At 29.2% G+C, this 13,430-nt stretch overlaps 1 protein-coding gene across 1 annotated transcript; it reads left to right on the top strand.

The window, feature by feature from the left end:
- The first annotated feature begins 1,541 nt into the window (after positions 1-1,541).
- LOC139426559 (putative glutamate receptor) lies at positions 1,542-2,765 on the top strand. Its single transcript, XM_087162865.1, has one exon. The coding sequence runs from the start codon at positions 1,542-1,544 to the stop codon at positions 2,763-2,765; it is 1,224 nt and encodes a 407-aa protein (XP_087018991.1).
- Positions 2,766-13,430: the final 10,665 nt, after the last annotated feature.

The following is a 13,430-nucleotide window of genomic DNA, read 5'->3' as shown; positions in this document are numbered from 1 at the left end:
AAAATATTTATAGAAAAACAATACTTTTATTATTTTTATGCTAGTGAGAACCAAAACAATATGGAAATGAATGAGGGAAAACTGGATCCTACCACGTAATTTCCCGTCCAATAAAAATGTAGCGTTGAACGCTTATCGCAACCTTGTTGGAAGTCGCATAAGAAGTATAACTTCAAAAAATTTAATATATTGGATGAAAAAGATTCTGAAAAGTGAGGTTCTACTACAGGAAATTGGTTTTCTTGTAAAAGTTTGAGAAAGTCAGAAGTTGAAGACGTCTTCCAAGGGCCCCAAATTATTGCTAAAGTAAAATTTCCATTAGAGATATCTGGTTGATAGAAATTTACATTAATTTAAGTGGTAATTTAATAATAAGTCACGTGTGTTACAATGAAAGATTAGAGATAATTAAGTGAGTAATACTAAATAGTGGCACAGTAATAAACTTACCAAAATGTCACTTTATAATAATACTTAACAGCAATAGAAATGTCATATAATTGCCTAGGTCTTGCATATAACTGCCAATCTTGAAAAAATTTTAAAAATTGGTTTGAAATAACAAAATAAATATAAACTAATAACAAATGGATTAGATAAAAGTTTAATAATTCATAACGTAGACAGGAATTTCATTTACATACAGCTAGCTGATTATATGTCCTTCGCTTGGTGTGAAAAAAGGCAAATAATCAATAAATCAGTTCTGGAAAACATTACAAAACCATGCGTAAAGCTGAAAGTTATAAAGAAATACAATCAATATAGCTAGAAAAAATTTGTTACAAATTTTATTTCAAAATTACATTCACTATCTAAAACATTTTGCATTCAACAGATGATTATGGTTTGCTATAAGGGATGGAGGAAGACTAAAATTTGTTTTTCCTTTTAATTTCGAAATTTTCCGATAGCAATTTCCGCACACACCGAGATTCGTGAGAATAGATTACAGTAATATTTTTGCATATTATTATGGAAATTGTGTTATAATTGAAGGTGTGAGTGGTTATTTATCCCACCACTCTGAATTACAATATAAATACCTACTTTAAAATTCTGAAAGAAAAAAGAGAAAAAACTTACCGTTCGTTAGAATATTTTTGAACTGATTTTCAGACTGAAAGTTTCCAAACTAATTAGCATTTAATAATTCATTATAAATTATAATTTAAGCATAAAAAGGAAACTATAAACCAATAGAAGAGAAAGATAAAAAAAAAGGGTAGATAAACCAATTTTTGAACCAATTCATGAACATAAACCAATTTTTTTGTCAATGTTTATCCTTTTTTTCTCTGTCATATTTTAAGAACTGAATTGACTTCGAACACGAATATCAACTAAAAATTTTATGCACAAACGCAAAATTTTCACGCTTATTCCAGAAGATTATTTCCATGAAGAAAATATTCATGTTATGGAGAACTGCTAACTTTTCTGAAAGGCGCGACATCTCTATACTCTGTTAGTATTCAAGAACTGATTTAACTATAAGAACTTGATCTGAAAATTAACCAAAAAGGATTTTGTTAAAGAAGATGGCATATTTTCCCTCGAAACTTAGACTAGCAGTTGAACCCTTGAGCAAAGCCATAAAAGTTACAAGAATCGACAACACTACCATTATTTCGGGAGTTGAAGCCGAATTTATTAAAGTATTGGCTCAAGCATTAAATTTCGAATATGAGGTTTTTACTTCCCCAGATCATTTCGGGGAAATGGATACATCCGGAAACTACACTGGAGTGATGGGAATGCTGCAAAGGAATGAAGTTGATATGGGATTGACCTATTTAGATATTACCTATGAGCGTTCAAAAATTGTAGACTCCAGTGCGCCTTACTACTATCTTGAAAAAAAGTTTATGATGAATTATGCTCCGTTCTTGTCAAAAACATCAGCATTCATGTATCCTTTCAGCACACTCACATGGATTTTATTCCTTATCACGCTGCTCTCGGTGTCAGTTCTATTTCGAACTTTGATTTCACCAAAAGATTCAATTATTTCCGTTTTCTTCAATTTGTGGGGATCTTCTTTCGGACAAGGAATGAGCTACAGCCCTCGTTCCCTGACCAGGCGGATACCACTTGGAATTTGGCTCCTTTATTCATACGTGCTAATTTTATGTTACAGCTCCGTCCTGTTATCATTTTTGACTTCTCCCATCAGAATGAAACAAATAAAAGATTTCAAGGATCTCTATCTCGCTGTCAAGGAGGGGAAAATGGTGTGTCTATCATTGAAGGTAACTAAGGAAGTAGATAATTTGATGGAAAGCCTTTCACCTCACTTAAGAGGATTAGGGGAATACATTAAAAAGAATGACTGGTATTATTATGACCCTGAAGAAGTCAAAGTTCCGGAACATGTAGCAATACTTGGTTCAGCTGATCTATTTCGTGCGGCTGTTGGGCCACCTGAAAAGTACTTTTATTCGGAGGACACTTTTGGATATTTTCATTACGGTATTGCAATCAAGAAAACATTTTGCTGCAAAGAGCGCTTGAATAGAATCGTACTCCGAATTGTAAGTAGTGGCTTATATGAAAAATTCAAAGAAGATTACTTCTTTAAAAAAGATGCAATGAGAAATTTAAATAAGAGCCATCCTGAGAGCACATTAGCATCACCTATAAGGCTATCAAATTTTAATGGGGTGTTTATTATTCTTGGTATGGGCTGGGCGGCAGGTATTATTGTTCTAATGATGGAAATCACCTACTTTCGATGGTCACGCCCAAAACATCGCCAAACCTGAAATGCAAATGAGTTTTTGCTTATATAGCCTTCACTATCACCTTTTTCAAAGCATATTATTATTATAAACTTTCAAATTAGTTGAGTTGTTAAATCGTATTTTAACTCCGTGACCAACTTTCCATTCTAAATCTTGTACAACTAAAATGAAACACGTCATATTTAGAACATTATATTTAACACTCCTTTATTATATCTAAATTGTAACTTTCCAAAATCGTACCTTCGCTGATTAATAAGAAAATGTAGTTTTCTGATATTTCTGGTGGATAATTTAAGAAGTTTTTTTAAGGCGATGATCCATACAGAAAAGTCAAGTCCCTTTAAACTTGCGACAAATTATTCTTTAAAACAATCCTTTTCATAAATTTTAATTTTGAATTTTAAACATTCTCTCTATGTTCAAAATTTTCTGCATGGATAAACCGGATCAAAAGTAATGTAAAGATTATTAAATACATCATACGTAAATGTTAAGCAATTTATTTTTTATGTTCCTCCTGTTACTTTGCTAGCTAACTATTGCTTGAAGCTTGAAATGGCACTTTGCTTCTGTCTGAATCTTACCATCTACGTTCGCAGTTTTAAATCGTACCGTGTATTAAGTAGGATAAACTAAAACATATGAACTCTTACTACTAAACAGGTCCATTTTTAGGCCAATTAAACTGCACTGCAGTCAAACTGTCGAAAAATGGGTGAGAGTGCTTGCTTGCACCCCAGACCTAATTTCTCATCATGTCAGTGAAGATTACTACCAAAATTGAGAACACTGCTTAAAAGAATTTGACTGTTCTGGCTTTAATAAAACTAACTTTTCGAAAGCTGAAAATTTCTATTTATAGTTGAATCAATTGAGAAAAAAACGAAACTATTTCAGTACATTCCAATACTTATGACATTTATGTTCCTAATATCCAGGAAGGAAAATGTGATGTGTTTTATAATGATAAATAGAATCCTTAAAATATACAACTAACACAACCATTAATAAAAGTAAAACAGCGACCTCAAGGAAATATTTTTTTTAAAAAAAAGAAGAGAATCTAATAACGGCGGATTTAATGGTATGAAGTTTATAAATTTTGATAAGCATTTTGTTTGGTTTTAAAACTAGTAATAACTCAAGATAAGAAAAAGTCCATTGATAAAAGAGATCTAGTCTATCTTTACGTTTTAGATATGGACACATAAATTTCTTCGTATTTATTTCATGTTAAGTAAAATTTCAACGTATGTTTAAGTTCGGATTTTTTTTAAATATTTTAGCTTGCGAAGAGCCTTTATTTTAGTTTGCGAAGAGAGAATAAAAGCCTTTTTGATGCATTATTGATGTTTTAATCTATTAACATGCCATGTGTATTATAAATGATATAAGCCTTTTTGAAGCTGTATTGAAGCTCTAATGTTGTAACCCGCTCCTGGAATTGGGAATAATATAATCCATTTTGAAGCATTATCATGTTTTAAACTATTAACATGCTATGGGTATTAGAAATGATATAAGCTTTTTAGATGCTGTGTTGATGTTTTAATGTTCTTAACCGCTACGGGAAATGGAAATAATAAAAGCCTTTTTGATGCATTATTGATGTTTTAATCTATTAACATGCCATGTGTATTAGAAATGATATAAGTTTTAGGTGTTGTATTTATGTTTTGAAGTTCATACCCGCTATGGGAAATGTAAATAATTAAAGCCTTTTTGATGTATTATTGATAATTAATCTATTAACATGCCATGTGTATTAGAAATGATACAAGCTTTTTTGATGCTGTATTGAAGCTCTAATGTTGTAACCCGCTGCTGGAATTGGGAATAATATAATCCATTTTGAAGCATTATCATGTTTTAATGCACTAACATGCTATGGGTATTAGAAATGATATAAGCTTTTTAGATGTTGTATTTATGTTTTAAAGTTCATACCCGCTACGGGAAATGGAAATAATTAAAGCCTTTTTGATGCATTGTTATAATTAATCTATTAACATGCCATGTGTATTAGAAATGATATAAGCTTTTTTGATGCTGTATTGAAGCTCTAATGTTGTAACTCGCTGCTGGAATTATTGATGCATTATTGATGTTTTAATCTATTAACATGCCATGTGTATTAGAAATGATATAAGCTTTTTAGACGTTGTATTTATGTTTTAAAGTTCATACCCGCTACGGGAAATGGAAATAATTAAAGCCTTTTTGATGCATTGTTGATAATTAATCTATTAACATGCCATGTGTATTATAAATGATATAAGCCTTTTTGAAGCTGTATTGAAGCTCTAATGTTGTAACCCGCTCCTGGAATTGGGAATAATATAATCCATTTTGAAGCATTATCATGTTTTAAACTATTAACATGCTATGGGTATTAGAAATGATATAAGCTTTTTAGATGCTGTGTTGATGTTTTAATGTTCTTAACCGCTACGGGAAATGGAAATAATAAAAGCCTTTTTGATGCATTATTGATGTTTTAATCTATTAACATGCCATGTGTATTAGAAATGATATAAGTTTTAGGTGTTGTATTTATGTTTTGAAGTTCATACCCGCTATGGGAAATGTAAATAATTAAAGCCTTTTTGATGTATTATTGATAATTAATCTATTAACATGCCATGTGTATTAGAAATGATACAAGCTTTTTTGATGCTGTATTGAAGCTCTAATGTTGTAACCCGCTGCTGGAATTGGGAATAATATAATCCATTTTGAAGCATTATCATGTTTTAATGCACTAACATGCTATGGGTATTAGAAATTATATAAGCTTTTTAGATGCTGTATTGATGTTTTAATGCTCTTACCCGCTACGGGAAATGTAAATAATAAAATCCTTTTTGATGCATTATTGATGATTTAATCTATTAACATGCCATGTGTATTAGAAATGATATAAGTTTTAGGTGTTCTATTTATGTTTTAAAGTTCATACCCGCTACGGGAAATGGAAATAATTAAAGCCTTTTTGATGTATTATTGATAATTAATCTATTAACATGCCATGTGTATTAGAAATGATACAAGCTTTTTTGATGCTGTATTGAAGCTCTAATGTTGTAACCCGCTGCTGGAATTGGGAATAATATAATCCATTTTGAAGCATTATCATGTTTTAAACTATTAACATGCTATGGGTATTAGAAATTATATAAGCTTTTTAGATGCTGTATTGATGTTTTAATGTTCTTACCTGCTACGGGAAATGGAAATAATAAAAGCCTTTTTGATGCATTATTGATGTTTTAATCTATTAACATGCCATGTGTATTAGAAATGATATAAGCTTTTTAGACGTTGTATTTATGTTTTAAAGTTCATACCCGCTACGGGAAATGGAAATAATTAAAGCCTTTTTGATGCATTGTTGATAATTAATCTATTAACATGCCATGTGTATTAGAAATGATATAAGCCTTTTTGATGCTGTATTGAAGCTCTAATGTTGTAACCCGCTGCTGGAATTAGGAATAATATAATCCATTTTGCAGCATTATCATGTTTTAAACTATTAACATACTATGGGTATTAGAAATGATATAAGCTTTTTAGATGTTGTATTTATGTTTTAAAGTTCATACCCGCTACGGGAAATGGAAATAATTAAAGCCTTTTTGATGCATTGTTATAATTAATCTATTAACATGCCATGTGTATTAGAAATGATATAAGCTATTTTGATGCTGTATTGAAGCTCTAATGTTGCAACTCGCTGCTGGAATTATTGATGCATTATTGATGTTTTAATCTATTAACATGCCATGTGTATTAGAAATGATATATGCTTTTTAGATGTTGTATTTATGTTTTAAAGTTCATACCCGCTACGGGAAATGGAAATAATTAAAGCCTTTTTGATGGATTATTGATAATTAATCTATTAACATGCCATGTGTATTAGAAATGATATAAGCCTTTTTGATGCTGTATTGAAGCTCTAATGTTGTAACTCGCTGCTGGAATTGGGAATAATATAATCCATTTTGAAGCATTATCATGTTTAAAACTATTAACATGCTATGGGTATTAGAAATTATATAAGCTTTTTAGATGCTGTATTGATGTTTTAATGTTCTTAACCGCTACGGGAAATGGAAATAATAAAAGCCTTTTTGATGCATTATTGATGTTTTAATCTATTAACATGCCATGTGTTTTAGAAATGATATAAGTTTTAGGTGTTGTATTTATGTTTTGAAGTTCATACCCGCTATGGGAAATGTAAATAATTAAAGCCTTTTTGATGTATTATTGATAATTAATCTATTAACATGCCATGTGTATTAGAAATGATACAAGCTTTTTTGATGCTGTATTGAAGCTCTAATGTTGTAACCCGCTGCTGGAATTGGGAATAATATAATCCATTTTGAAGCATTATCATGTTTTAATGCACTAACATGCTATGGGTATTAGAAATTATATAAGCTTTTTAGATGCTGTATTGATGTTTTAATGCTCTTACCCGCTACGGGAAATGGAAATAATAAAATCCTTTTTGATGCATTATTGATGATTTAATCTATTAACATGCCATGTGTATTAGAAATGATATAAGTTTTAGGTGTTCTATTTATGTTTTGAAGTTCATACCCGCTATGGGAAATGTAAATAATTAAAGCCTTTTTGATGTATTATTGATAATTAATCTATTAACATGCCATGTGTATTAGAAATGATACAAGCTTTTTTGATGCTGTATTGAAGCTCTAATGTTGTAACCCGCTGCTGGAATTGGGAATAATATAATCCATTTTGAAGCATTATCATGTTTTAATGCACTAACATGCTATGGGTATTAGAAATTATATAAGCTTTTTAGATGCTGTATTGATGTTTTAATGCTCTTACCCGCTACGGGAAATGGAAATAATAAAATCCTTTTTGATGCATTATTGATGATTTAATCTATTAACATGCCATGTGTATTAGAAATGATATAAGTTTTAGGTGTTCTATTTATGTTTTAAAGTTCATACCCGCTACGGGAAATGGAAATAATTAAAGCCTTTTTGATGTATTATTGATAATTAATCTATTAACATGCCATGTATATTAGAAATGATACAAGCTTTTTTGATGCTGTATTGAAGCTCTAATGTTGTAACCCGCTGCTGGAATTGGGAATAATATAATCCATTTTGAAGCATTATCATGTTTTAAACTATTAACATGCTATGGGTATTAGAAATTATATAAGCTTTTTAGATGCTGTATTGATGTTTTAATGTTCTTACCCGCTACGGGAAATGGAAATAATAAAAGCCTTTTTGATGCATTATTGATGTTTTAATCTATTAACATGCCATGTGTATTAGAAATGATATAAGCTTTTTAGACGTTGTATTTATGTTTTAAAGTTCATACCCGCTACGGGAAATGGAAATAATTAAAGCCTTTTTGATGCATTGTTGATAATTAATCTATTAACATGCCATGTGTATTAGAAATGATATAAGCCTTTTTGATGCTGTATTGAAGCTCTAATGTTGTAACCCGCTGCTGGAATTAGGAATAATATAATCCATTTTGCAGCATTATCATGTTTTAAACTATTAACATGCTATGGGTATTAGAAATGATATAAGCTTTTTAGATGTTGTATTTATGTTTTAAAGTTCATACCCGCTACGGGAAATGGAAATAATTAAAGCCTTTTTGATGCATTGTTATAATTAATCTATTAACATGCCATGTGTATTAGAAATGATATAAGCTTTTTTGATGCTGTATTGAAGCTCTAATGTTGTAACTCGCTGCTGGAATTATTGATGCATTATTGATGTTTTAATCTATTAACATGCCATGTGTATTAGAAATGATATATGCTTTTTAGATGTTGTATTTATGTTTTAAAGTTCATACCCGCTACGGGAAATGGAAATAATTAAAGCCTTTTTGATGCATTATTGATAATTAATCTATTAACATGCCATGTGTATTAGAAATGATATAAGCTTTTTTGATGCTGTATTGAAGCTCTAATGTTGTAACTCGCTGCTGGAATTGGGAATAATATAATCCATTTTGAAGCATTATCATGTTTAAAACTATTAACATGCTATGGGTATTAGAAATTATATAAGCTTTTCAGATGCTGTATTGATGTTTTAATGTTCTTACCCGCTAAGGGAAATGGAAATAATAAAAGCCTTTTTGATGCATTATTGATGTTTTAATCTATTAACATGCCATGTGTATTAGAAATGATATAAGCTTTTTTGATGCTGTATTGAAGCTCTAATGTTGTAACTCGCTGCTGGAATTGGGAATAATATAATCCATTTTGAAGCATTATCATGTTTAAAACTATTAACATGCTATGGGTATTAGAAATTATATAAGCTTTTCAGATGCTGTATTGATGTTTTAATGTTCTTACCCGCTACGGGAAATGGAAATAATAAAAGCCTTTTTGATGCATTATTGATGTTTTAATCTATTAACATGCCATGTGTATTAGAAATGATATAAGCTTTTTTGATGCTGTATTGAAGCTCTAATGTTGTAACTCGCTGCTGGAATTGGGAATAATATAATCCATTTTGAAGCATTATCATGTTTAAAACTATTAACATGCTATGGGTATTAGAAATGATATAAGCTTTTTAGATGCTGTATTGATGTTTTAATGTTCTTACCCGCTACGGGAAATGGAAATAATAAAAGCCTCTTTGATGCATTATTGATGTTTTAATCTATTAACATGCCATGTGTATTAGAAATGATATATGCTTTTTAGATGTTGTATTTATGTTTTAAAGTTCATACCCGCTACGGGAAATGGAAATAATTAAAGCCTTTTTGATGCATTATTGATGATTAATTTATTAACATGCCATTTGTATTAGAAGTGATATAAGCTTTTTTGATGTTGTATTGAAGCTCTAATGTTGTAACCCGCAGCTGGAATTGGGAATAATATAATCCATTTCGAAGCATTATCATGTTTTAATGCACTAACATGCCATGGGTATTAGAAATTATATAAGCTTTTTAGATGTATTGATGTTTTAATGTTCTACCCGCTACGGGAAATGGAAATAATAAAAGCCTTTTTGATGCATTATTGATAATAAATGTATTAGCATGCCATTTGTATTAGAAATGATATAAGCTTTTTTGATGTTGTATTGAAGCTCTAATGTTGTAAAACGGTGGGGGAAATGGAAATAATAAAAGCCTTTTTGATGCATTGTTGATAATTAATCTATTAACATGCCATGTGTATTAGAAATGATATAAGCCTTTTTGTTGCTGTATTGAAGCTCTAATGTTGTAACCCGCTGTTGGAATTAGGAATAATATAATCCATTTTGAAGCATTATCATGTTTTAAACTATTAACATGCTATGGGTATTAGAAATGATTAGGACTGGGCTATAAATCGATATATCGCGACATATCGATTTAACGCCTATATCGGCAAACCGATACAGCAACTTTCATTCCAAGCGATACATCAGAAATGTGATTTAAGCCGTCGAGTGAAGAAGACGATATAACGATATAGCGATATAGCGATACACGCAAGGACTTTCTCTTACGTTCCGATGCCAACTCGCGCTGTGGAAGACGATATTGTTTCGTTATGTTGAGACGGCCTTGACTGATGAGCGGTAGAATCAGAATCACTTTTGAGACTTTATATCGTTATATCACATGTTCGTTTTCGCACCTTCGCGATTTGAAATCGTTTCTTGTAGATTATTTTCAATGGGATTAACTTCGTGATCGCCGTCGTAACCTTGTTCTGAACGCAATCTATTATTGAAAAGAATTTATAAAGAAAAGTTTCTTCATTAATTAGATAAGTTTTTTATTTATTTTCTGACAAAACTTTTTTTATATTTTTAAATGTGAAAATTATCGGAAATCTAATTTAAGGCACCCATAAGGAATTAAATTACAAAGTAAATAAATTTGTTAGGTTATTTTTTTACTTTCTTTTAATTTATTAAAAACCTTTCGGATAAAACTTCTAATAATTTAATGGGCTTCTATTATTGATTTTAAATTTATAAATCTTGAGTTGCTTTTATTTTTAGAAATAAAGTTAAAACAAAACTTATTTTTTGGACATAAGTCAATAAACTTTATTTGTTCAAAAGAATTTGAAAAGTTTGCGAATTTTATTCATTTCTTTTTTTTTTTATCAATTACTACTTCGTTTTATTACAGAGTAAAATCATTATTTTTTTTTAATTTTCGTTTTATATTATTAGTTAATTAGCTAAATATATTACCGAATATCACAATTCTTTTGTTTTTATTTTTAAGAATTTAATTAAGAAACTTTGCCTTACTTTGTTTTTCGTTCGTTCATTATTTAATTTAATTTAATTATTTATATGAAATAATAATAAAAATAATGTTTAAGAAGCATTTTTTTTCTAAAATTTATTTAACTCTTTGTTTTAAGCATACAAATAATTTTTTAACGAACTTATTTTTTAAATTTTGTTCCTATGCTGTTAGGTAAATATATTGATAAATTTCACTTTTATTTATTTTTTTATTTTTAAACTAAGAAATCTTTTGTTTTGCGTGATCATTTTTAGAAAATATAACAAAACTTGTGTTTACTTCTTCATTAAGAATTTGAACATTACGATCGAACTTAATAATTCTGTAATTATTTACGCATAATAGTACAAGCAAATATTGATTTGTTAAAAAAAGTTTCTTTTTTTTAAAAAGAAAAATATATATTTTTAACACTTTGTTTTAAGTGTATAATGACTTTCTTAACAAACTTTTTTTTCAATTTTTTAAATTTTCTTTCAATAATTTCAGCTAGATATCTTTATAAAATTCCCTTTTTATTTTTAAACTGAGAAATCTTTCAGAGAATGAAAATTTTAAGAAATTATTACAATTCTTATGTTTACTTTTTAGTTTAAAATTCGAACATTTTTAATTTTAAACTTCGGCTTTTAGTCAATCTAACTTTTATTTTAATTAAAATATATTTTGAAATTTTAAAATCAGCTTTTGTTTAATAACAATATTTTTTTCATTAAGGGTGTTTTAGGGGTTAACTTAAATTAAGACTGCTTATACCTTATAAACGATAAAGAAGTGCAAATATTTCATTCTGTATCTACACACATTTTTTCAATAAATATTTTAAGTAAGATTTGTACATCTTAGTCAATTTATTTAATATCTTTCTTTAGCAAAACATATATATATTTTCAAATTTATAAATTGATTTAAATCAATATGCGTATGAAGTCTTGATAGAAATCTGACTTTCTGTGCCTTAAAGTAAATGAAATTCAAAAATACTATATCGCGATACATCGCTATATCGCGATGCAAAACTGACGATATATCACGATATATAATTTCTAATATCGCCCAGTCCTAGAAATGATATAAGCTTTTTAGATGTTGTATTTATGTTTTAAAGTTCATACCCGCTACGGGAAATGGAAATAATTAAAGCCTTTTTGATGCCTTGTTATAATTAATCTATTAACATGCCATGTGTATTAGAAATGATATAAACCTTTTTGATGCTGTATTGAAGCTCTAATGTTGTAACCCGCTGCTGGAATTGGGAATAATATAATCCATTTTGAAGCATTATCATGTTTTAATGCACTAACATGCTATGGGTATTAGAAATTATATAAGCTTTTTAGATGCTGTATTGATGTTTTAATGCTCTTACCCGCTACGGGAAATGGAAATAATAAAAGCCTTTTTGATGCATTATTGATGTTTTAATCTATTAACATGCCATGTGTATTAGAAATGATATAAATTTTAGGTGTTGTATTTATGTTTTAAAGTTCATACCCGCTACGGGAAATGGAAATAATTAAAGACTTTTTGATGTATTATTGATAATTAATCTATTAACATGCCATGTGTATTAGAAATGATACAAGCTTTTTTGATGTTGTATTGAAGCTCTAATGTTGTAACCCGCTGCTGGAATTGGGAATAATATAATCCATTTTGAAGCATTATCATGTTTTAAACTATTAACATGCTATGGGTATTAGAAATTATATAAGCTTTTTAGATGCTGTATTGATGTTTTAATGTTCTTACCCGCTACGGGAAATGGAAATAATAAAAGCTTTTTTGATGCATTATTGATGTTTCAATCTATTAACATGCCATGTGTATTAGAAATGATATAAGCTTTCTAGATGCTGTATTGATGTTTTAATGTTCTTACCCGCTACGGGAAATGGAAATAATAAAAGCCTTTTTGATGCATTATTGATGTTTTAATCTATTAACATGCCATGTGTATTAGAAATAATATAAGCTTTTTTGATGTTGCATTGATGTTTCAATGTTCTTACCCGCTACGGGAAATGGAAATAATTAAAGCCTTTTTGATGCATTATTGATGATTAATTTATTAACATGCCATTTGTATTAGAAGTGATATAAGCTTTTTTGATGTTGTATTGAAGCTCTAATGTTGTAACCCGCAGCTGGAATTGGGAATAATATAATCCATTTCGAAGCATTATCATGTTTTAATGCACTAACATGCCATGGGTATTAGAAATTATATAAGCTTTTTAGATGTATTGATGTTTTAATGTTCTACCCGCTACGGGAAATGGAAATAATAAAAGCCTTTTTGATGCATTATTGATGATTAATTTATTAACATGCCATTTGTATTAG

This window comes from Parasteatoda tepidariorum, chromosome 5, assembly GCF_982258835.1.
Source record: "Parasteatoda tepidariorum strain Cologne lab strain chromosome 5, Ptep-v5.0, whole genome shotgun sequence".
NCBI classification, from domain to species: Eukaryota; Metazoa; Arthropoda; class Arachnida; order Araneae; family Theridiidae; genus Parasteatoda; species Parasteatoda tepidariorum.
This window is presented reverse-complemented; position numbering and strand designations above follow the sequence as displayed.